The sequence below is a fragment of the Ambystoma mexicanum genome, chromosome 3p, assembly GCF_040938575.1.
Source record: "Ambystoma mexicanum isolate Mex_15411 chromosome 3p, UKY_AmexF1_1, whole genome shotgun sequence".
In the NCBI taxonomy this organism is placed as follows: domain Eukaryota; kingdom Metazoa; phylum Chordata; class Amphibia; order Caudata; family Ambystomatidae; genus Ambystoma; species Ambystoma mexicanum.
The window spans coordinates 1,137,546,726-1,137,572,906 of NC_090925.1; the positions used below are offsets into that span (position 1 = coordinate 1,137,546,726).

The following is a 26,181-nucleotide window of genomic DNA, read 5'->3' on the forward strand; positions in this document are numbered from 1 at the left end:
TGAACATGGGCTCCATAGTGCTATTTTTGGTTTTAGAATTTAAGTATGGTTGGTCTAATAATTGTATTTGTTATAAAATAATGAAGTTGGAAAAGGATTGCAAGGATGCCAAATAATATGCATTGTGTTTTCTTACAGGAGATTTGTACGGAGCAATCGGATCTCCCGTCAGACTTGCAAGAACTGTGGTTATTGGCAAAAGACAGGATCTTGTCCAGAGGCTTCTGTATTTTCTCACATACTTCATAAGATGCTCAGAGCTGCAAGAGACCCATTTACTAGAGAATGGCGAGGATGAAGCCATTGTTATTCCTGGAACTGTCATTACCACCACCCTGCAGAAAGGAGAAGTGGAGGAATCTGAATATGTTCTTATCACAATGCATAAGAACAAGGGCTGTTCCTTTTCCAGAAATGTGGAAGGACGGACGTCAGACAACTACTGTCTTTGTTGCAATTGCCCACTGCTTTCTGAGCAAGATGGAATGGGTGATTCAAGAGAGAAGAAGGCAGATATCCCAGCAAGACCTACTGGACTCTTGGAAACCTCTGTACATGAATCCCATGAAATTACTTCTTCTGTCTGCCAGGACAATACTGCTGAAATCAATCTATGCAAAGAAAAATCAAACTTTTGCTTGGATCCTAAATTGGAGACAGTCTTAAGCATAGGATCAGCTCCAGTGAGTCCTGGCCCCTTTCTGATAGATAAATGCGTTGTGGCAGAGACAGGTTTGGAGCCCAAACCAACTGAGACAAATGAACTGCCCCTGGATGCTGGCAGCCTAACGCTGGAAGTGATGAGATCACCTGGGATTGCTGTTGAGAAGAAGCCTCCAGATAAGGTCTCGTCTGCTGCTGTTCCGTGCACTCCTGCCCAGTCTCAGTCTAAGGTGATGTTCCTTATTGGAGATTCCATGTCACCAGACTCAGATACTGAGGCCAGGTGTCAAGCAGTGTCAGATCAAATCCATAAACATCATGGCAAGCCAAAGAAAAAAATGGCTTGTGAGAAGGACCAAAAACAAGCATGTGCGACACCACGAACGTTGCCAAAGGTTGCCATCACGCGTCCCGATTGGAGCCCTTTTAATTCTGATCCCAGTTTGTTCGATGAATATTTCCCTGATGATGGCTCAATTGAAACACAGACTATTGATGATATTGCAGCGCAACATCATAAAGTTATTTCAAATCACAGTTGTAGTGCTCAATTCCCTAAAAGACTGTGCACAAAATTAAGTAAAACTCCCAGTGATTTTTGTACTTTCAGGTGCTCTCGAATTTATCAAGACTTGTGCAAAAACTGTTTTGCTGAATGGGACCAAAAAGCTGAAATCTCTGTTCATGTCCCCCACGGGGATAAAGATGGCTTTGGGAAAGACAATAATCCCAATGCTGAATGGGATATTCCGAGAAATGAGAGCTCTGACAGTGCTCTTGGAGATAGTGAAACTGAAGATACAGGTCATGATAGGGCGAGCAGTGGCTTTTATGGGGGGGAACACGAGGATTGGACAGAAGAGGATGAAATTCCTTTTCCAGGGTAAGTATAGAACGCTTGCTCCCCCTTTTCAAGGTTCCGGGATGTTTTGTGTGGATTATTGGCAATGTAAAAGAAGTGTTTTATTTTTAAAAAACTTTTTATAAGCTTTATTTATTTGCAAAGAATCCAGAATAATACAAAGCAGTGTTATGACGACTAAGTTCATTTCTGCTCTTCCTCTCCAATCCAGCACACACATAACCTCAAGTCTTTGAGTAGGGTCCAGTTTTCCTAATGAGACAATGTCACTCCATTTACTTTACATTCCTTTAACCAGGCACATGCCACTTTGAAAGAAGGGCAGAAAATGTAACCCTCAATATGGATTTTTTAAAGAAAAAGATTACACACATTGATGTGCTGAAGCACATGTTAATTCATAAAAAAGAAAGAAGAATGGGCAACAGAAGCCACAGAGAGAGTCACAACGCTTGCTATCGGAAGTTAAGTTATGGGTAAGCGGTAGCAGTTAATTGTTAGGGTGTGGATGAATTGCCCTGCATCCCACAGTAAAGGACTTGCTAAGACGATTGTAAACAATCAATCTGCGCCACACCATAAGATTCAAAATGTACAGTTGTACAGTGTTTAATTATAATTCAGTTCAGCCTGACACATGTTTCGAGCTTGGCTCTTCCTCTGAGGCTGATACATTTGAAAACAAATTAGTTTGCAGTTGGTCAAAATAATTATAGACCGGTATATACATTGCCATTAGAAATTGGGATAGACCAAACCCAGGTAGCATTAGGGGTTGCATAACATGTTTAAAATTGCATGCAGTCATATTTGTATGTAGTAAGTAACATGTTATATACGGTCCATGAAAAATCATACATTAGGTCAGCATTTTTGAGAAAAGGAAATAAATAGTGCATTTTACCAATTCAAGTTGTAGCATGAGGGAAAACCAGAACGAAAAAACAGAAATAAAAATAACCGTCTGTTCGCAATGGGAGGCATACAACTAGCCATGGTCATAGTTTACAGCGCAGCCACATTTTGCATTAAGAAATCATATATTATATATTTACCAAGAATCCTTGTCTGTTCTGTTACGGACACTAAAGGGTAAGTAATTATAATTGTTATTCGTTTTTACCTATCCTAATGATCGACATTAGCACTCCATGTCAAGATTGAGTATATATCTGATTTGGCATTCACTTATCATATAGGTTGAGTGAACAATTTTATAAGCTTGATTGCTGTGTTCTATAGCGTCAAAAGAAAGATATAAGGAGGTTGCAAAAAATAGTTTCAATTGTAACTGGAAATTAGGCCATGAAATTATAAAATATAGTGAATTGCACTAAGGTTTCACGGGATTACCTTAAGTATTACTGCCGTTGCAATTTCAGATTGATTTGTAAAGCTGCAGCGTTTCCAAAAAGCCACCGTTGTATAAAGAATTTCCATAACTGAATACAAGTTTCGAGTTCGCATCCACATAGGCGAAGTAAGCCATGCGCTTTGATAAGAATAAGGAAAAAGATAATAAGGGCCATGAGTTAGTATAAGGGTCCCCAATTGCTTCCATTAACAGCAATTAATCACGGTCAGGGACCATGAACAAATAACTCAACATGTTGTTTACCTGCCTCTCGGCAACTGACTGAGTCTTCGGGAGGGCGGGCTGCTGCGTCTGTCCACGTTATATGGAAGCGCTGCAGCGTTGGCCGCTTGATACTATTCTGTAAATCTCATGCCGCCATCTTAGGTGAGTAAGTAATTCTACACTGACAATGTCCAAAATCAATGGTACGTTTCCAGCGGAAGGCATGAGTTAAATAATAATTATGATTGCTGTTGCACAATTAACCAATTACAGCCATTAGTTAAATATCAAAAAACCAGCGAATGATTGAAAACGTTGCAGATTGAAAACGTTGCACTCAGGCACTCGTAATCTTTATACTATTGTTAGTGGGAACTCATATTGGCTATTAGGCCTACGGCGCTGTAGATGAGACAATGGCTCATAGTCTGCCTAGTCCACTTGCTTGTATTTTGCATTACTATATTGCCATAAAAACAATAGCACATCACGATTGCGGCACATCACTGGGAGATGGAATTTTATCAGCTACTCTGTGATAACATAAAAGTCCAATCATAAAATTGGATGTAAACAATACTTTAACAAAATCGAACATTTACATTAGGTAAATATGACTGGCCATTGCAATATACGATGGCTCAGTGAGTACAGGTCAAAATGCAAAATACGATCAAGTGGACTAGGCAGATACTATGAGCATTGGTCTCATCTACCCTAGGCCAAATAGCCAATATGAGTTCCCACTTACAATAGTATAAAGATTAAGAGTGCCCGTGTGCAACGTTTTCAATCATTCGCTGGTTTTTTGATGATTAACTAATGGCTGTAATAATGCAATGGTTAATTATGCAATAGCAATCATGATTATAATTACTTATCCTTTAGTGTCCATAACAGAACAGACAAGGATTCTTGGTAAATATAAAATATATGATTTCTTAATGCAAAATGTGGCTGCGCTGTAGACTCTGACCATGTCTAGTTGTTATGTCTCCCATTGCTAACAGACGGTTATTTTTATTTGTTTTTTCGTTTCTGGTTTTCCCTCATGCTACAACTTGAATTGGTAAAATGCACTATTTATTTCCTTTTCTCAAAAAAGCTGACCTTACGTGTCATGCACCGTATATAACATGTTACTTGCTACATACAAATATGACTGCATGCAATTGTTATGCAACCCCTAATGCTACCTGGGTTTGGTCTGTCCCAATTTCTAATGGGAATGTATATACCTGTCTATAATTATTTTGACCAACTGCAAACTAATTTGTTTTCAAATGTATCAGCCTCAGAGGAAGAGCCAAGCTCGAAACACGTGTCAGGCTGAACTGAATTCTAATTAAACACTGTAGAACTGTACATTTTGAATCTTATGGTGTGGCGCAGAGTGATTGTTTACAATCATGTTAATTCATAGTGTGTGAAAGAGCTCAGAGTGGACAGACGTCTGCAGATATGCTTGCTTAACCAATTATGCAGGTATATTTTTTAATGAGTTCAGAGCGGTAGTTGTGATTTTTTAATTGCTGTACATTAGAACAAGAATACCAGTGTATCAGTAAAAGGATATAAAGTTAGTGAATGGAAGACTGATCAGATAGTATCCTCAAGTAATTCACACACAGCTCTAGACAAAGCAGCCGCAATTACGGACACACCAGATCAGCAAAGCAATTATTCAGAGGATGAGTTCAGAGTTATGGCAAGGTGAGTAGACTATGACAGTAGCTCATATCCTTAAACTGGCTCACCTGAAACCACATTTTAGTTCTGCCATGTGGAACAAGTGACAAACAGTTCCATATGTAAATGTAAAGGTTCCATATGGAATGTAAACGTTGTAGGCATTCGAACATTACCTGTAGGTCGTAGTTATACATGGTATTATAGTGTGTGCTTGTGCATAAATGAGGAGAAAGTTATTCTTCACAGTATTTTCACAAATAATATTGCATGATTTAGTACACCCTTAATACATTTAGACTATTTCTGTGCACGTCATCCATCCATTTCAGTGATAACATTTTGAGATCCGAATCTTTGTTTGGCTGCAGGGATGATTGGCAGTATTCACTTCTGGAGTGATTTAGGGTGCCCCAGAATCAAATGATAAAGACGGTATACTTCACCTGCCACATAGTGTTGATTAGTTAAAGCTTAAATAGTTTTGACTAGTCTGCAGGTGCTCTTTTGATAGTCCACGACCAATACACAAATTGAACAGCAAAAGAATTGTTACATTGGAGGGATTGCGGTTTCCTCCTTAACAGCAAACTTTGGCTTGAGCCCCATGAGTTGGAAATTCGTTTGAGATGAGACCTTTCAACTGAAAATCTGCACTTAGATTTGAGACCGCAAAACCAATTACAAGAACAGGAGCTCTTAGCACTAGAGCTTGAGAGCATTCCTTGAATGTCACGGAAAGACTTTATGAGAAAACAAGTCGGCACAGAAGCTTAAATGTGTGTCAGAGGCTTTTTCGTGACATTTTGGGTTGCTGAATCAAATTCCCCACGTTCGTATAGTGTTACTCATTTACTTGAGTTGAATGTAAAGGGCAGATTAACTCCGCTAGACATGTGAACAATCCAATTCCTTTTTCACATTTTAACAAATAGTTATATTTGTAAGACATTTCTTTGTAACTTTGTAACTTGAGCTCAAAGTCGTCGGTTGTTTTTCAGTATAATAAAAAAAAAATGAATGGCCGCAGTCTTTTATTGTCTCCTCCTATTGCTGTTTCCTGACTTCATGCGCCTTTGCTTTGGTTGTGTATTTGACAAGACCGTGGTTCACGGCATGCCTTCGCTCTGTCTCTTTTGGTGATCCCTTTGGTTGTCAGCAATTTCTAGCACATTTGCTCTTGGATTGTACAGTATATTTGAGTTTGGGATGATGAAAGCTTTCACTTTTAGAATTTATTTATGCCATTATTATGAAGCCGTGAACTTTAAATCAGTCATATTCGGAATTCCATTTGAATCCGATGAGAGCCAGACTTTGTGAGGCAAGCCCCAGTCTTTACCCAATTAATTTTCTCTAATGGCGCTGAAGGTAAGGATGAAAGTGGTGATTGTGAACATATTTCTCCCCCTCCCACCCAACAAAGGGGTAAAAGGTTGCTTTTGCAGTAGATCATGTATAAAGGTTATGTGAAATGTGTATGGCTTATGCAGAGTCCTTTAGGCAGCTAAGAAATGTTGTTGGCCAAGACTAAGACATAGAATATGCAGGTTATGGGATCCAAAGTGGATATCGGATTTATTAGTCTCATTGCATTTTAATGATGTTAATCGTGCTTAAGTAGACTGAACTGATGGTATTGTTATGAACTACCTAACATTATATAACGATGCAATCTGGTGTAAAAAGGAATTTGCTCTATATGTTGCCATGTTATTGTCTACGAACGGACCTTAAACTGCATTGGAATCCACGCCCCCGGGGTTGTGCGGGTCTTCCACGCCTCTTGACATTTCTCCACATTTGTTTTGATGTCCTTTGCTTGTGGGTTTCCATGCTCGGAGGCCAGCTCCGATTTAAAGCCCTGCCAGCTTGTAAGGTATATGTACAGCACAATGGACAAATAATTGGAATGTAATTAAAAGTACTTTTCCATTCGTTTACAACGGAGTTATTTTTACTTTATTATTCAATACGGAAGATGATCTGTAGCTGGGGGAGGGATAGATGGTAGATACCTACATGTCGTGGAATAAAGAAACGTCATCAGCAACGTAAACCAAAGTCGTTCGTAGCCAATTTGCTACTGTGTTGATCCCATTGCTTGAAATGTTGTCTGAACTGCAAAATGTGTCCAGATTTAGATGTTTGAACAACTTGGATGTGTACAGGCTTGCAGACCTACGGATGAGCCAACATGCCTTCCCTTATGTTTGCGACAATAAGAGTGAAATGTCATTTTAAAAGTTTATTTGAAAACGTGGCCTAATGTGCCCTCGAGCGGATGTTCTTATGCGCCAGTTTAAATGCGTTGAACTAACTTAAAGAACTGCTGCTTTATGGAAGCTTTTCCTACTAATGTTTTTAATTGATTTAATTGTACAGCATTATGTGCACATTTAATACTGTTATTGTGAAATTGAAACTTTTTCATTTGTAATCTGACTGTGAATCATGTGGGCATGTTTGCAAGCCACTGTACATGTGAATCTTGTATATTTCCTACAGGTCAAAGCTAGTTGATATGAACTCTGTCATGCCCAGTATTGCAAATTTCGGAAGATCATTGCTAGCTGGCTTCTGCGCCTCCTACGTTCCTGATTTTGTATTGCAAGGCATAGGAAATGATGAAAAATTAAAACAGCATTTGATGTCGGATTTATCACATGCTGTGCAGGTAATTCGTATGGTATAACCAATACTTGTCTTTCACAAATTTTACGATGGAGGCAGAGGGGTAGAGTGTTTTGCTTTCTGTTCTCTCAGGTCTGAAGTGTAGAGGATTTCTCAAGAACGGGTTAAGGGCATGAAACCTAGTTTAAAGACTTGGCTTAGCAAAGCCGTGCAGACAGCTGCAGGCGCAACGCCATTGCAGGTCTCTGCATTGTTATTCACCAGTACTAGATGGCCTTATATGGTGGCTCCTGTGGTATCAGACCTTGGCTCCTTTCTGTTTGAGGGTCTGTATGCCATGGCCAGCCCACCCACACACGCCCCCTTCTAATATGGTTTGTTCCTATGAAAATGACGATTCCTTCTACAAGGTTAAGGGTTGAGTGTTGTTTCATTTGGACAGGGCACCTGGGCTTGTACTGATTCCAGCATGCCCCCCCCCCAACACTTTCCTTACTATCCGTCCTAATGTTACAAACGTCGGCCTCTTATTTGCTGGGTACGGCTGGTTTCCTGACCTGACATACCCATCAACTCGGGTAGCAGCTCCCTCAAGCTGTGGTTTCAACCTTCACTTGGTAGCACTGCCGATGTGTGTACCGTGGCCTCTATAGGAATTACATCTGCACACCTGCCAACATAATGAAACTAATTATTTTGTATTTGTCCAATAGTGGGTCACTTTGTTAAAATAATCTTCATCACGAAGTGAATAAACCCTAGCCTTAAATTAACAATTAACTAGAGACACCATTGTGCCCATGTACACATCATTGCTGCCAAAGCAAGGCAGCAATGATGTGCATACATGGCCAAAGGGTGGCACTGGTGTCTCTAGTGAACTGTCAGTTGCAGTGGAAACATTGAGACCAGGCATATTTTTAAACTGAAAGGTGGGAATTGGTCTACCTCCTGCAGTATTTTTCTTCAGAGTGGGGCTAGATCAGAATTTACTGCGACAATCTGACCCACTCTTCACATTCCACGTGATCTTAAGGGTGGGGCATTAAGAGTAGAGATGACCCCTGAATCCTGGTTGTAGTAGCATGGGTAAGGCTGTGTCCTCGAAGTATTGTATTCTGTCCTGGGCTTAGCTTTGTGATGTGCCTTGAGAGTTGTGGTTGAGGTCAATAGTATAGATCCTACGATGCTCGTGGAAAATCCTCCTTCCTCTGACATGGGGAGTGGTCATACTTAAAATTGTCACTAGCCTGGTTATGGTGGGGATATCGGGCAAGCATTCTGCTCACTCTTGATCTTGTCTCAACAGAGCACTGTGCATGCATTGAAGACATGACTTCTCCAGCGCTGACTTGTAATACTTTACATATTCAAGCAGTGCTGTTTTTCCATTCTCTGCATTAGCACCTCGGGCTTCCAGAATGTTTACCACCCCTGCTCTTTGTTGAGCATTCTTAGGTAAACACCTTAACCATTCCACATTCTCCCTCCATTCTGTGAACTCCTGTGAAAATGATTTCAAGAGATGGAAGTATGTGGCTATGAACATGACCCAGTTACACGTGTCTTATGTTGTAAAGCAGAATCGCTGAAGGAGACCACTATAGATCCACAATTGATATTCTTCTTCATGAAGATTTAAAACATGCTTGCTTTGTATGCCTAGCACCCTCATTGTTAAAGAGCTGTTGCCAATTGTTTGTGGAATGCACAATGTATATTTTGAGTCAGTTCTCTTGCATCCTTCCAACTGAGGGGAGTAGGATAGCAAACAGAAAAGAAAGATAATAGGAATACCAATCTGCTTTAATCCATCTGCCACGGTACCCAGTGATGTTATCGGAAAAAACTAATGACTTTATTAACGAACCTAGGATAGCGAAAAACACCGTTTTTAAAAATTAAACATATATATGGGGGTGGGCTAAGGGATTAAAACGGGTGGGGAGTGGGTTGGGGTGTGGTCATAAACCTTGGCAATTGGGGATTTTGATCAAAAATACAATTCACAATTTTTTCGGTATTTTCGGTTCATTAATAAAGTTTTCGTTATTACATATTTTGGTACGGTCACAGTGAACCATCTGGCACTGTCCTAGCATAGATTCAAGAGGGTTGATCTCTTATATTCACTTTTGCATTGTCTCATGGCAAGAATGCCTTTTCTTTACACAAGAGGACAATAAACTTGTGTGTTCATTTTCAGATAGCGAAGTTGATGTTATATCAGCACTTGAATGTTAAGCAACTTGATTCTTTGGTTTTGCTGTTTTGTATGCAAGTCTAGAACCTGACAACCCTTTCTCATGGTACCACTCCGTAGTCATGACCAAACATGTGAACATTATTTTGTTTTAGCACCCAGTGCTGGATGAGCCTATTGCGGAAGCTGTCTGCATTCTCGCAGACCTTGATAAGTGGACAGTCCAAGTGGCCAGTAGTCAAAGACGGGCAACTGAGAATAAACTGGGCAAGGAGGTTCTGGTCTCAGGCTTGGTCTCAAATTTGCTTCATTCCACTCTTCAGCTGTATAAGCATCACTTGTCTCCGAATTTTGTGAGTACCCAGCACTTTATTTGTAAATAAATTGAACAGATTCTTATCCCGTTGGTATTGCTTGTTCAATTATGTTAAATGAAAGCACTTACCTATACCATTTGAGCTGCAGCTTTTCTAATTCAGGTAGCTTTGGATCTGAATTATTTATTCTGCAAACCATAGCCAGAATTTCTATTAGGCTGTGGTCATGAATCTAAAATCGGCAACTGAGCTAATCAACCTCTGTATTTTTAAGTGTAAAAGTACACGCTATATAGCACTTTTTCCTTTTACTCCTGCTAGTGCAGAAAACAAAGTGTTTTTCCCCCCCCTTATTCTCATACATCCCGAGCATCTTTGGAAACACGTAAATCCTTTTTGAAAATTAATTGAGTAACTGCTCAATGAAATGTAATACCAATAGGCACTTACTCCTCAAACTGCAAACTCTTGCTTCCACCCATACATACATAGGTATGCCCAAAACATACACCTGCGCCATGGTTGTTATCGTACATCTATTCATTAAATGAACAGGTCTTTGGATCATATAAGCATTTCTGGTAAGCAAGTTGGACATTCTGTGGATATTTACACTGCCAAAGAAATCACCATTCTTTACAAATCATTCTCTGGCAGGGGTCTATGCTTATGACTAAAGTGGTCAACTGTATCTGGTTTCCAATGCATTGCTTCCGTCAACAGATTCCTCATCTTGGATATGTTCCCCTGTGCCAGCTGCTTTTTCTTCCAGCCATTAGGGGGTGCAATGCTGCTGCACGCTGTGCCTCCTTGGCACCACCAACTCCATGGCTCCAGAAGTGACGCTATGCATGGTATATATGGATCAAGGGGCACCTGTAACATCAGTTTCTTTTCTCTATTCATTCAGCATGCTTTTTGGAACACCATCTTTTCAGAAAAATGCATTTATGGCAAGCATTGTATCATGAAGACCTTGGGCTTCAAGTCTTGTAAAGGCTGCGGGAGCAAAATGTCAGTGTCCGACCCATGTGTGCCGTTGGTGCTCGGGGGCTGACCATAACAGTTGGGACTGCAGCTTTGGTCAGGCCATGCTTCTAACGGCCCTTTTGGATCGGGCTGCAAAATGCTTCATGGCTCTTCATAAGGGTATCTCACAGCCGGCTGCCCTTCTAAATACTCCCAGGAATATGAGCAGGAGAAATCTGTAGACCCTGAGGATCCCCTATCCTTGGAAAAGCAACTGAGGGATGAAAAGAGGAAGCATGGGAAGAGATCTCAATCCCGTAGTGATTTTCAGGTTTCTTCCTCTTTTTCTTTCTCTAGTAAGAAATCTCTTCACTCCCGGTGGGATGAAGATAAACATGACTCCTCAGGCGATTCATAGCCTTGAATAAAACTGGTGCAGTTACCCAAGCTCCTCCACTTTGGAGCAATGGGAAGATAAAAAAAAAATCAAATGTTGAAAATCTTTGCAAAAGACTGTGCTGGAGTTCTTAAACTCTGCACTGGTAGTGAATCCAGGGCCCACTGCACCTTAATTGACCGGCAGAAGTAGCTCATTGGACCGTGGCTGCATCCCAGTTGGCTCGTCCCCTGCTCCGGGAAAGAAAACAACCCATTGGCACCAATCTGTTAATCATTTTATCCTCTATCTTGTCAAGCCCTTGGCTCAGTCTTTGCTCGTTGCATTGGCTTTGGAGTATGTCCTAGCCTCAAGACCCCAATTCCTCGTTAGGATGGGGCAAATATTTGAAGAGAGAGACCCAATGTCTCATGTGTGGAGCCTCTGCTGGTGGAGAAGGCAGACTTACCGAAAAATGTTTTACCCCAAAGAGATCTCGCTATCTGCCTTAGGCATCCGGGATGCCAGCAGCTATGACACATCACCTAAACTATAGTTTATGTAGGCTCCTTCATATGACAATTCTATCGTGCCCTTCAGAAAGACAGCAGCTAAAGTTGTAGAGTCCCTGGGACTGTGCTTCTACCAAAATGATTACACAGTCTGATCTGAATGATTCTCTGGACCAGCGTCCACCCAAAAACACCATGGTTCCATTTAATGAAGCCATTGCAGACCCGGCTGAAACTGACAAATTTAGTGAAGTAGCAATGCATGGCCCACACTGACCTGAGGTTCCTGCCGACCCATCCCTCCCCTGAAAGGTCTTATAATGCAAGCTTCAACAGCGGGTTTGAGGTTCACTACCTTTTTTCACTTTCCCTCTGGATAAGGATGATAAGAAGCTGGATGCTGTTGGACGCCAGATTTTAGCTTGCGTTCGATCAATGCAGCTTGCAACCCAGCAAAGTACACCATGCATTTTATGTACTGTGGGGTCAGAGACAGCTGAAAACCTAGCAGCAGGAGAAATGAGTTTTGGCCCTCTGAAGGATGCCAAAAAAGCTGCTCAGCAAGCTTTACAATCGGGCCTCGACAAAGCTGACTATTCCTCAGTCTAAAGGAACAGAGTCTGTACTATGCAGACATTCTTGGCTGAGGACATTGTGGTTCCTCCTGGGTATGCAGCCTAAATGTCTAGATTTACTCATTGATGTGGACAGCCTCTTTGGGACATCCGTGAGGACCTGCTCTCGAACCTCGATTCCAACACTCCGTGTGTTCTCATTCTACTCGATCGCTCCTCTGCCTTTGACACTGCCAACCATGCCATCCTGCTCAACCGTCTCCGTGATAACCTGGGTATCACTGGTGAGGCTCTGGCGTGGCTGACCTCTTTCCTTTCCAATCGACCCTCCCAGGTCCAACTGGGGTCCTTCCTCTCTGACATCTTTTTCTCCTCCTGTGGTGTTCCCCAGGGATCTAACCTCTCTCCCTGGCTTTTCAACCAGTATCTGGCACTCCTTGCCCTCCGCATCGCCGCTGTCTGTCCCAACTTCCAGTGCTATGCGGACGATACCCAGCTCATTTTCAGGCTACCCTCGGCCTCCTCCTCTCCTTCCCTCATCTCTGACTGTCTGTCTGGTATCCAGGAATGGTGTGCCGCCAATGACCTTTGCCTTAATGCCAGTAAGACTGATATTCTACTTATCGGCACACCCACTCCCTCCTTCCCTGCAGCTCTCTGGCCGGCCTCCCTTGGCCCCCTTCCTGCTCCTACCTGCAAGGCAAAAAACCTCGGGGTCATCTTCGACTCCACACTCTCCTTCTCTCCTCATATATCAGACGTCTCTAAGAAGTCACACTACCAGCTGCACCTCCTCAGAGGTATTCTTCCCTTCCTCTCCTTCCCCCAGAAGCGCGCTGTCTCCCGAGCCCTGGTTCTCTCAAAGCTGGACTACTGTAACAGCCTCTATCTTAATCTGCCTGCCTCCACTCTCCGCCCTCTGCAACTCATCCAGAACAGAACTGCGAGACTTGTCCTTGGCCTCAAGCCCAGGGACCGTATCTCTCCAGGACTGAAATCTCTACACTGGCTCCCAGTGGCTGCGAGGATTAAGTTCAAAACCCTATGCATTGTCCACAAGGCCTTCTGGGGCCCAAATACCTTCAACTCCCTCTTCCTAAATATCTTCCATCCCGAGCCCTTCGCTCATCCGTCTCCAACTCCCTCAGGGTCAGCCGCTTCTCGAAGCAACGAGCTGGGGGTAGATCTCTCTCTGCAGCAGGGGCCTCCCTCTGGAACTGCCTTCCTGCCTCCCTGAAACTTGAGGAGAACCACCTCCGGTTCCGGAAGCACCTCAAAACCTTCCTCTTTGCTTCTGCTTTCTCTCTCCCTCTCCCCTGCTGAACAGCTTTAATTCTTCACTGAATCTGCTCTGAATCTGCAACTGGGCCACTCTCAGTGACCTCGGTCCAGGGCCCAGCCACTCTCCACTTGCACTGCCTCCCTGGCACCCCCCCTGCACTGCGGGACTGTCACTGTATCCTTACAGCCCCCCCTTCCCAGCACTTGTTCTGCATCTACCTTGCACTTGCCACCAGCCGGCCTTATTTATTATTTTTTTACGCTACTTACCTTGTACTGCACTTCCCCCCCCCTCCCCTTCCCCTCGCACTTTTCCCTTCCCCCCACCCCTGCGCTTGCGCAATCTGAATGACACCTGGCCTAGTATGATCGTTGTCTGTCTTCCCCTTGTTTCCCCCCCCCTGCCTCGTCGCGCCTTGAAACACTTGTGTATAGGCGCGTTACAAATGCCATATCATATCATATCAAGGCTGGCATCTCTGTCGAAATTCAGAGTCAAAGGCTCTAGCCAAGTCCCTTTCGTCTAGCTTTACAGAAGCCAACTTCATCTTGATCTTCTGTTGCCTCAGCCTTTTTTTCAAAGGACACTCCTTTTGCACATCACCTACTATGCTCACAGGAGTCATGGCCAGGATTCTTCTATAAAAATGTGTCAAGGTGTGTCCTCGTAAAAGCCAGGGCAGATGGTGGTCAACCATGCCAGCTAGTTCTTCAGCACCGTAACGGCTTAAGTGGGATCCTATCCCACGCCTCTCCCATGAGGGAAATGCTGTATGTCAAAGACTATGACTGCACTACTTCAGACACCTGAGCCCTCTAGGCAGTAATGCAGGGTTACTGTTTTCATTTCCTCTGGCACCCCAAGAAAATAACCTCCCACCCCGACCCAGCCTCCCTTGTCCTTGCATCATCGCCTGGCAAAGGCAGCCATTGAGCTTGTGCCTGCCGAGGAGAGTGTCAGAGGATGGTACTCCCTGTATTTCTTGAACATGTTTTTGCTGAACAAGTACCTACCCTAGGACAAGTTCTCGCCCATGTTCTTTAGGCCCACATGTTTCAGGACAGGTTTGTGTCACTGGGCATTCAGAAGACAAACTATCTTATGCCGATCAGATATCCTAGCAAGTTGAGCGCTCGTTCTGACATCTGTGAGTAGCCTGCTGATGTAGGTACAAATCCTGGCAGGGCCAACTCAGTCTTTCATCCTTCAAGGTCGATAAATTCAGTACCATGGTCTGGGAGATTATCAACTGTTATTTGTATGCCTATATAAAACAAACTAGATACATTTTAAAAACTATATATATATCACGTGCCGGTACGCTCAATGCATAGGAAGGGCCTGAGGTTCATGGTCTGGAACATATCTGGGTCCTCCCAATCGACCTTTCAGCCCAGAGGGTCTTCCAAAAGCTGTTGGCAGTTTTGGCTACACATGTCAGGAGGGAAACCGTTCACATCTTTGCCTACCTAGATGATTGAACATATTCCCCAAGGCTGGTGTCAACCAATCTCCTTCAAACATGCTGTCTCATACCACACGTTCCCAGTCCCTCTTGTTCATTGGAGCAGTCCTGAACATCTGCTTGGGCAGGGTCTTTGTACCGAAGGACGGGGCTGGTGAACATCTACCAGATGGTGTAAACTTTTCCAGAACCAGTCCCAAGTGCTGACTTCCCGAGTCTCGTGGCTCCCTGCATTTTCTAGGTGCCGCAGGTCCGTTTATGAATGTGGTCACTCCAGTTTCTGCTACATTGTTGGTTGTCTCAGTTTTGGGGCAGAATGACAGACCTGCTTCAGGATTCGATCAGAGTGTTGTAGAGGCGAGAGCTTCACAATAGCCTAGACTTCAGATAACTGCATTCACAGATGAATCGCTGAATGGATGGGGCAATTTCCTGAGCAACCATTCGTAGAGTGCATTATGTCTCTGGCGGAGACCAACTTTCATTTAAAAGTAGTTGAGCTGCAAGCAACTGGGTTATCACTGGCAGATAACACTGCGGCTATACACTAACTTAACAGACGTGGTGGTCAATTCCTTGTGCAGGTAAGCAATGCAGTTATTTTTCTGGGACCTGGAGAACATTATTGCTATAATGGCAGCCTATCTTGCTGGACAGAGAACGTGGTGGGAGATGTCCTGAGCAGGTATTTTAGTCTCTCTTGAATGGGTGCTGTGCCAGCAGATCATGGATGAGATATTCCACCTCTGGGGACCTCTGAAGTAGGCCGCGTCCACTGTCAAAAGAAAGTGAGCTGTTCTGCTCCAGGCAATTCCCTCCGTTAGGGACACAGGGTGACGTGGGATTGTGGGTGTGTGAACTGGAACTTCTGTGTTCTCTGTGCGTTCCCGTGGATTCTAGTTGCCCGTTGGTTCACAATAGGTTGCTATGGTTTGGCTCACACCATGAGCTTTACACATACAACTGTTATGTTATATTAATTGTACCTAGAGGTGGAAAATGTTTTTGGCTTTTTGCCGGGAAAAACAATCTTGAGCTATAGGTCTGCTCCATTGCCACAGCAGACCCCTCAGATTAGAACCTTGAAGGAGTGCCTCGCTGCCATTTTGGGCTTCAAAAGGATCCTGGAACAAGGTTCTTGTTTCCCACTCATTCAGCATGCAATTTTTAAAAGGTCTGAGAAACATGACTCCCCACTCCCAGTTCATTATTCCTGAATGAGGGTTACTTTTCTCATGGTGACTCATTTTGAACCATTTAAAGTTGTGTTTTTTGGGGCTGCAAGTGGGTTTCCTGGTCGCCATCACCTCTGCGAGAAGAGCGAGTGAGCTCCAGGCTTTATTGTGCACACCTGCTGGTCTAGTTTCCTTCCAAAAGGCCTGATTTGCACCTGTTTTAGAAGATGTGTGTTCCTGTTTTATATCCCCATCTTCATTCTATCAAGGAAGAGTAGAGGTTCCGCCCTCTGACCTGAAAAGGGCTTTCTGCTCTGTGTTCAGGAAAGATAAGTTAGGTATGGTATCTGTTCAATTTCAAGCATTTGTGGATAAAAAGGGGTTGCTGGACGAACTCCAATCCGGTTTTCAACCCAAACATGGGCACAAGACACCGCTGGTGGGCAGTACACAACCTGCTGGTGGCTGTAGATGGGGCGCGGGAGGGGTCCGCGGTTTTGTTGATGTTGAATCCATCTGTGACCTTTGACACAGTGAATCATCGGATTATGCTGGAGCTGCTTGGAGGAGTGGGAAAGGCGTCAGTACAAGTGTTGAAGTGGTTTAGTTCCTTCTCGATTGACAGAGTCCAGTGGGTGTCAGTTGGGGGCTTCTCCTCAGAGGCTATTTTCCATGGATTTGGTGTCCCTCAGGGATAATGCTTATTCCCCTGATTTTTAACCTCTATATGCGTCCAGTCTTAAATATAGTGAGGAGTCACAGGCTTAGTTTTCACTCCTATGCTGATGACACTCAAATCTATGTTGAGACGAATAACATTGAGGACGCATTTATGAGAATCAACCAGTGTATGGTGGATATTGACAAATGAATGGCCAGTAACCAGCTACAATTGAATGCAGCAAAGATCAAGATTATCCTTGTTGGACCTAAGGGGAGAAATGTGGACGAGAAGCAGTTATTCTCCCCTCATATTCTCAGTGATAAACTTCAATTTGCCAAAAAATTAAAAAACTTGGGATGTGTCTGGCAGGAGAAGAACCTCTGTAGTGAATCCCAAGTGGAGTCTAAGGTGAAGTCAGTTTATTATTCCCTATGGATGCTCCTGAATATACTTCCCTTCCTTTCTTTAGAAGATCATGCAGCGGTGGTAGGTGCGATGACGAATACTCATCTAGACTATTGCAATAGTCTGATCGCAGACATTCCAGCCAAACAGATATATAGACTGCAGAAGGGTCCGAATGCAGCGATCAGACAGGTGGGGCAGTTGGGAAAAAGGGACCAGGTCTCATCTTTCTGCAGATCTTTGCACTGGCTGGCGGTTGAGGACCGCATTAGGTTTAAAATAGCCTGTTTGATATACAAATGTGTCAGAGTACCTCAGTGTGAAAGTTTGACACCATCATCTGGCTAGAGCACTGCGCTCAGAGGATAAGCTTTTGTTGGTTGTCCCACATTCCAAATTTGTCTTCCGAGAGGATAGGAGATTTAGAGTCTTTGGACCCAAGCTTTGGAACCACCTTCCATTGGAAATCAGAGCTTGTCAGTCTCTGGTCCAGTTGAGACATAAGTTAAAACCCATCTGTTTAATTAGGCTGTTTGACTTAGAGATAACATGCCACTTGTTCTGTTTGGCACCCCATTGTAGGCGTTTGAGGCATCTGCGTCTGTTTTGCAGCGCAGTATAAATATTCAAATATCAAACATATCTTTCTTTGCTGGGGCACGTATTGGCAATATAGTCTGTAAGCAGACTGTCTAGAAGGATTGTGCTTTGCATTTGAGTCCTTCAAGCATACAATAATGGAGGTGCCAGAGGGGCTCAGATCGCATTCCACTAAAGGCTTAGCAGCCACCTCTGCACTGGAGGAAAGTGTTCTGGTTCTGGATATCTTACAAGTTGCAACGTGAGTTTCTCTGCTCACCTTTGCAAAAATATTACCATCTGACTTCTTGTCAGGGCAAGATGCCTGTTTTCAGTGATTAGCTGTTCTTCAGAATGTCCTGATCTAGGGGATGTACCTAGCCCGCCTCCAGGTTTGGTACTACTTTGGTCTCTTTCTAGAATCAAAAAGCTTTGGGAGGAATGAAATAATTGGAAAAACAAGCTACTTACCTTCTGTAATGTTTTTTCTGATGGATATCTTCCCACTGATTCCTCATTGCCCTGCCAGCCTGTCCCTCATCTAGTTCTGTTTCTCCTCGGCTGCTGAGCGCTGGGGAAAACTGAGGCCACAGTACGTGGCTTGCTCCATATAAAATCATGCATGGCATCACTTCTGGTGCCATGGAGTTGGTGATGCTGAAGAGATTAGGCATTAAGCTGCTGGGCGCCCCCTGGTAGCTGAAATCTTTCAGAAGACCAACTGGTGCTGAGCATTATATACAAGTTGAATGCTGGTGTAAGGTCATCAGATTGGAGAATGCAGAAGAACCTGATGCAGGGCCACTCATAGCACAAGACCGGATGCAGGAATACTGTTTCGGATTTCTGCCACTGATGTACAGTGACGCAGGGGGACACACTTGTTGCGGTCAGACTTCGCCTAGTATCTCGGCTCCCCTTGATGTTGGAAGCAAACATTTGGCAGAAGTGAGTCTTGTAGCACAAACTGTCGATTTGCAATGTTCCGGTCCCCAACACGGAACGTCAACCTCTGAAGCACAGTAGCCCAAACTCTGAGGTGGGAAACGACTGGGTGATCCTGGGGCACTTCGAGCTGATGTCAAGAATGGATGTTCCCTCCACTCCAAGGGTTGCAGCTGCTTCGTAGGACTGCTGATGATCACCTACAAGATGGGCTCTTCCAGGACAGCAGCAGAAGTTAGTTGCCACGCCTTCTTCCAACAGGTCCATGGTATCCTTACATGTCTTGCAGCTAGCCCGGATACTTGGCTCCTTCGGGTTTCTTCCATGATCTCTGAAGAAAGGGTGCAGGGGTCCTCTTTGTATCCAAAAAGCAGTTAAGAGCTGAACCTCCCACTAGTCAATTAAAGATCTGGCCCACACACGCACCCCAACAGGGGTCCGATCAGGACAATTGGTGGCACAGCTCTTGTAAACCATTCAGACACACTGAAACCAGTTTGTGGATTCGGACCAGACAGTCCCAACCCACTTCCTAGCAGCAAACACACATGTCCCTGCAGTAGCCTTTGAAAATCCCAGGGTTTCCCGTCCACTGAGAGTCCATATAAGGATTTCCCTGTCCTCACAGGTCAGGCAGAAGGGTTAGTAACAAGATGGCCAAGGGACAAATGAAAAACCTAGTGGCGCGGCCATGTTTGGACACTAACACTAGGTAGCCAAACATGATAAATGTGGTAAGGCTTAAGTAAAATAGTGTAAAGAAATAGCAAAAAATAAATGCTGCCACCAGCTCGTCCCTTAAGCACACCTTAAGTAACCAAAAGTCCTCTGAGTGTTAGTCTAGGGTAAAACAAAAAGTGCACTCCATTGTAAGTTGCATTGTACAATGATAAAAAGTTACCAAAACTGACAACAAAGTTACAAGACTAAGGGAAACAATGTTTCCCAGTACTGACAGCCTGATGGACATGTCAGTTTCCCCACAACAGATGATCAAAAGCCAGTGCAGTGAAGCTGAAGACTACAATGCACTATAAAAAGAGGAGACCATATTCAAAAATAAAAAAGCAAAATGTTTCGGGGTCCATACAAATGGAGGGAAAGGTGCTGCAAAGAGAAATCTTTCCTAAAACTTCCCCCATAAGAATGTATAGAATATGCTGGGGTGGAGCAGTTGGCAACCACGCCCACAACCCCGCCTCTTGTGCTGCTTTCCCTCAGTCCCTTTCTCCACATCGGACACAGCCTTCTTTTTCTTGAACAGCTTCCCTGCTGTAACTTGATTTTTTTTTTTGTGTTCAACTCTCTTCCCCTTCTCCCTCTCGTTTTATGCCAGGTATAGGTGGGTTTGTGTGCATTGGGTGTGGACGCGCACACTTTTCTTAGTGTCTGGGCCCGCTTCACCGCGGAGATGCCTGTTCGCTCTGTGATGCACTTCTACGTCCCGTCCCCTTTACTCCATACTTCATGGGCGTCCCTCCTTAGGGACGCAAACAAACTTTTTTTCCTCCAAAAGGTGCATTTCTCCAGCATTGGATCTATCATGGCTTCCCATGCTGTGAATATTTCCCGTCATCAAGCTGGGAAACCTGGGTAACTTTAATATAGTGGTTTTCCTATGGAAAAACGTCGACACCTTGAGTGTTCTATCAACGTCTTTATTGGGTGCCCAGTACATAGCCCAGGCCCCGCGGCTTCTCTTCAGGTTTCAACTGTCTCCAGACTTATGGGACCACCTTGTGTCTGCTCCAGAGTATTCGCTCTTCGTTCTACGCAGCCTTCAATGTTTCCAGTGCTTAGAGGCCCAGACATGTCATATGTGGGCTGAAAGAAGTCGTTATTTCGGCCGTGTGAGACCTGCGGTCTCAAAAATGTGTATGAGGGGGACGGCCACGCAGACTGCTTGTACTGTCTGTACCTCAATCACTCCATTGAGAATTGTACCATCTGTCGGGGGTTCTTCTAGAAGACCCTCACGGACCATAACTGACGGTTGATTTGTTTGTTGAATGAGGGGGCCTAACTGTCTTTGAAGGTGGGCTCTTCCCCCGGGGCCGCTCCTCTACTCCTTTGGCAAAGAGATCCCATCGCACCAGAGGGTGAGGTCGTCAGAGCCAAGTCCTAAGAAGCAACGCACAGGGTCCACACAGGCGTCAGATTCGGGGAAAAGCAGGGAGTCTTCGGTGGGACGGCCGGTGCAGAGTAGTGCTCACCCTCTCAAGGCAGGCTCACGCCTGCAGAAAACGACGGACCCGACACGCAAGGCCCCAAAATCGGACAGGGAGAAGTCCAGATAACATTTGTCCTCCTCGTTAGGCTAAGAAGTCATCTTCCAAGTCGATGCTTCCCGGGTGGGATGGGGGGGCGTACCTCGACCAGTTCCAGGTCAAAGGTCTGGGGTCCCTCACGGAGGTGTCTTTGCATATCAACATTCTGGAGTTAAGAGCAGTTCACTGGGCACTCAAGTCTTTTCTTACCCTCATTCAGGACTCGGTCGTTCGGATTCTCACCGATCATACCACGACTATATTTTATCTGCGCAAACCTGGGGGCACGCATTCACTGCCCTTGTCCAAGGAGGCTCAGGCTATCTGGCACTGGGCCATTGCACACAGGGTTCAGCTCTTGGCTTTCTACCTGTCAGGGGTTCAAAACATTCAGGCGGATGCTCTCAGCAGAGAGTCTGCGCAGATGCACGAGTGGCGGCTGAAGGAAGACCAGGTGGCGAGTTTGCTTGGGAAATGGGGGAATCCCCCTCTGGATTTGTTTGTCAGTCCTGAGAACAAGCAATGCCGTCTCTTTGCAAGCAGAGAGTCTCATCAGGACTCAAGGTGGGACGCGTTCTCTTCTCTTTTCTGTGGACGGGTCTGTTCGCCTACGCCTTTCCCCTGTTTCCGCTGCTCGGGAAGACAATTCATATGATTTGCAGGGGCTCCGTTTTGGCCCAGGCAGACCCGGTTCTCAGACCTTCTTCCCCTGGCGAAAGACCGCCCTCTTCACCTGGGTTCGGCACTGGATCTTCTTTCGCAGAACAACGGGATGGTGTGGCATCACAACCTGGGTTCCCTCAACCTGGCAGCGTGGCTCCTGACCACTCCGAATTCGGAAGTCTGAAGATTCCCCCGGAATGTCGCTGCATCTTGGCTGCTGCAAGGGCGCCATCTACCAATGCGTCATACGCCCGTAAGTGGAAAAGGTTCTGTGCCTGGTGTTCTCAACAGCCAGCCTTGCAGCCATTGCGGGTTTCACCTCCTCAACTCCTTCCTTACCTTCTGCTGCTGGGGAAGGGGGAGGTCTGGTGTTGTCTATCAAGGTCCATTTGGCAGCCAACTCAAGGTTCACGCGGCAGCGCAACTGTAGGCCTCTGTTCAGTGACAGATTGATAAAACATTTCCTCAAGGGCCTTATCAGGACATTTCCCCCAAAGTAGTTTTCCGCGGTTTGGAGTGCTGGGAGCCTTCATGAAACCGCCGTTTGCGCCCATGTCAACGGCTACCACAAAATTTGTCACATAGAAGGTCGTTTTTCTGGTGGCTATTACATCTTCCAGGTGGGTTTCAGAATTGCAGGCCCTGGTCATTGACCCTTCATACCTGTGGTTCATGAAGGACAAGCTCTCTTTGCTACGAATGCACATTTTATTCCTAAAATTCCGTCAGGTTTTTACAAAAACGCAACAGTAGCCTTGCCGAGGCTTCTAGTCCAGCGGAGAAAGCATTGCATCCCTTGGATGTCAAGACAGATTTGAAGTTTTACCTGGACCAAACTAAGTTGTTCAGGGTATCTAAGCAACTCTTTGTAGCTTTCGGTCCCCCCCAACAAGGGGAAGCTGATTTCGAAGCAGGGCATTTCCCGATGGGTATCGTCTACGATTTCATTCTGCCATGACAAATCCAACAAGCCTTTGCAGGCGACTCCCAGGGCTCACTCTACAAGATCCACAGCGTCTTCGGCGGCTCTTTGGGCGGGCAGTGATATTTTCCAGGCAGCGACGTTGGCAGTCCCGCACATGTTCAGCAGACACTACTGCCTGCATCAACAGCATGCTGAGGACCTGCAAGTTGGGCGTGCAGTGCTTCGACGGCTGTTCCAGTAAGGTAAGCCCTGCAGCTTCCGGGGTTTGAGTTTTTTGCTCATGGGTTCGTTATCGATTACCTGCAAGTATTGTTTTTCTATTATGGTTGATGTTGCCTCTCGTATAGGTACTTTTTACCTGTTGCGCACCGCCAGGTCTTCTTACTGCTACGTAGTCTATTCACAGCTTGTAAATCCATGAAATATCCAATGCTGGAGAAGGGAGTAGTTTCTTACCTGTAACTCCATTTCTCCAGCGTTATTATATTTCATGGATTCACATGCGTCCTCCGGCCTCCTCCATCAGGCAAACATCCTTTTTCAGGTTCTCCTAATTTGGAGGGATTAAAATCTGAAGGGAAGCCGCGCGGGCGGGGCTATATAGTGGACGTCCCATTGGGGCTGCCTAAAGCACCCATAAAGACGTGACTCAAGGTGTCAACGTTTTTCAGTAGGAAAACCACTATATTTAAGTTACCGAGGTTTCCCAGCCTGACGCCGATAAATATTCACAGCATGTGAATCTATGAAAGATACCAACGCTGGAGAAATGAGTTGCAGGTAAGAAACGACTCCCTTCCCCTTTAAATGTAAGGCGCGTGTGGGTGAGGCAATGCCCCCATAGCCCCGCCCTCCGGGGCCTGGCCTCCGCCCCCTTTTCCGCACTGATGGGACCGGACCTTCCTTGTGCAACCGAGGGGCCTTCGGGTCTTCCTTAGAGAACGACTGAGGGGCGGAAACACTCTAGCACTTGTACAGGTCCCGAGGGGCACAAGTGCTATATCACCAGGCTTAGGCCAGAGGGACACCTATATGTGCGACGACAGCCGCGCGCAAGCCTCAAGGCGTCAAGCCTGCCGGGTGTCTCCCTGAGGTTGTATCCAGTACCGATCCACAGTTTGAGGGCCCTTTGGGGTCTGGGGCTCAGGCTCTGCACCGGACAGTGTCTTCCCGTGCATTCTGATAAATGCTCTGCGTGCAAAATGGCATTGAGTGACAAAATGACGCCCATCCGCAAGGCCACGCCCAGATCGTGAGAAAGCCCTACAGCCAGTGACTCTTTGGCAAGATGCGTGGAGCAGCCATCCGCCCCGTGAAGGCCAGATTTCACCCTGAGGGTGAAATTGTCCGCCACAAAAGTGCAGTGGTGCACCATGTACCATGTCCAGTACACTGCAGTACACCGTGAGTAGTGGGGCTCAGCACAGGCTAGTCGCTCAGCAGGCTGCTTCGGCAGGCTGTACCACCCTCAGCGTCTTCTCAGCCGGCGCCACCACCATATGAAGATGGATTCTTCGAAAGGTTTATGGCGGTCATGAAGTCCCAGCTGATGACGTGGGGTCCTTAAGTCCTTGATGAAAGGAGGTGGTGTCACCGCCGCAGGACGTTCCAACCCAGCCCCCGCTGGTACAGGCACAGCTGACTCTGACCCTGGGAGCAGGGGAGGGGCACCGTCCAGCGTTCTGCCGTAGCAGGGCTTGACTGCCTCAAGCTGAGGGTGGGCCTACCCAGCAGGAACCGCATATCTGATGCCAGTTACATCTACAGGATCTCAGGGTGGATGAACCCCAACTGGGGTATCTGGCAATACAGGGCATACAAGGAGAGGATCTAGAAGCCTCAGCTTCGTTGAAAGCCTTCCATGACAGAATGGAGTGGCTGGCCAAAGTTTTGGGGGCACCCGCACTACAACAGGAGCAGCCAGAGTCTGGTGTGCTGGCAGAGTTTCTGGTTCTTAGGGCACCGAGTAAGTCTGGCACACCTCTACAAAAGGACGTGTATGCTCTACTGAAGAAGGGGTGGCTCAAGCCCCATTCAGCACAGCCAATCAACAAGAGGCCCAATGCCAAGTACAGGCAGAAAGAAGGGGAGGCTTTCCTCCTTTCTTCAGGCCCATAGCCGCATTCCTCCGTGATTGCAGCTGCGTCTATGTACTCTAAGCCCCAGACCTCTGGGGCATTGCAGCCAACGACGGCAGCCCTGCTAAGTAGGTAAGATAAGCTACTAGAGGCCTATGCAAAAAAGGTCTACCTGAATTCAGGACTGCATCTCAGGCATCCGAATGCAGACTCAATCCTGGTAGCCTCCAATCAGAAACTATGGACGGAGATAGCAGACTTTCTGCCCAACCTCCCTCCCCATAGGCAGGAAGCTTCCAAAGCAGGGCTTGCTAAGGCCAGGGTGGTGGCGTAGGATCTGCTAGAGTGGACAGTGGCTTACATCGACACAGCGGTGCAAGGCATTTGCGTGGCCACTGACATGTGCAGAGCAGCTTGGTTGCATATCAAATTTAATACGGATGTGCAGGAGAGAATACTGGATCTCCTTTTGGAAGGGGCAGAGCTCTTCCACTATTCAACGGAGGGGGAGCTTAACAAGAATAAGACCCGCTTGCAGATGGCGAAATCGCTGGCAATCCTGGCTAAAACCATGGCTAAATTTGGGAGTTCGCAGGTCAGATCTGGCCAGAGTAACAGGTTGTTCGGCAGTTTCAGGATCGAAAGTCCAGGTAGCCGGACAGGTCACCCAATCCGCAGAGGCACAAGTACCCGCACACCACCCCCACGGGATTCTTACAGTCCCCTCCCCATTCCAGCCTCATGGGCCAAGAAGCAATCAGGGTGGCGTCCGGGTCCACCCATCACAGCGTCGGGCAGATTAGCTCTCCAAGAGATGCAATGTTGTTGCCTTGTCAGAGACCCATGGGTGCTTTCTGTAATTTCCAGTGGGTTTCAACTCTGTCCCTTCCCTCCCCCCGCACTTCTGCAGATAGGTACACCGGCACTGCTGGCAGAAATTGCTTCCCTCATTCAGAGCGAGGCAGTGGAGCAAGTGCCCCTGGATCAGAGAGGCTCTGGATACTATTGCAGGTTTTTTGCCATCCCCAATATGAACCAGGCTGGCCTTTGTGTGGTGCTTGACCTTTATTTTTGCTCAGTCTTTACCTTCCACTTGAAAAATTAAAGATAAAACCAGCGCAGATTACGAAGGCTCTCTGCAAGTGAGATTGGATGTGATCCCTGGACCTAAAAGACATGTATTTGCATGTCCCGATCTGGCAGCCGCACAGGCAATTCCTGCGTTTCACAGTGATGGGGTGAAACTTCCAAAATTGAGTGATGCCATTCGGCCTCAAATCTGCATCACGGTTGTTAACGAGACTGATGAACACAATAGTGGCGCTGCTCAGAGCCAGGGGTCACCATGTTTATC

The 26,181-nt window shown here is 45.8% G+C and overlaps 1 protein-coding gene across 5 annotated transcripts in view; it reads left to right on the top strand.

Moving 5' to 3' along the window:
- FNIP1 (folliculin interacting protein 1) overlaps nt 1-26,181 on the top strand; it is a 735,567-nt gene that overhangs the window by 636,473 nt on the left and 72,913 nt on the right. For all 5 annotated transcript variants that reach the window (XM_069652526.1, XM_069652529.1, XM_069652527.1 and 2 more), the window contains 3 exons: nt 139-1,546; nt 7,302-7,470; nt 9,786-9,983. In XM_069652526.1, coding sequence (XP_069508627.1) covers nt 139-1,546; nt 7,302-7,470; nt 9,786-9,983 — 1,775 coding nt within the window. The remainder of the gene's footprint in view (nt 1-138; nt 1,547-7,301; nt 7,471-9,785; nt 9,984-26,181) is intronic.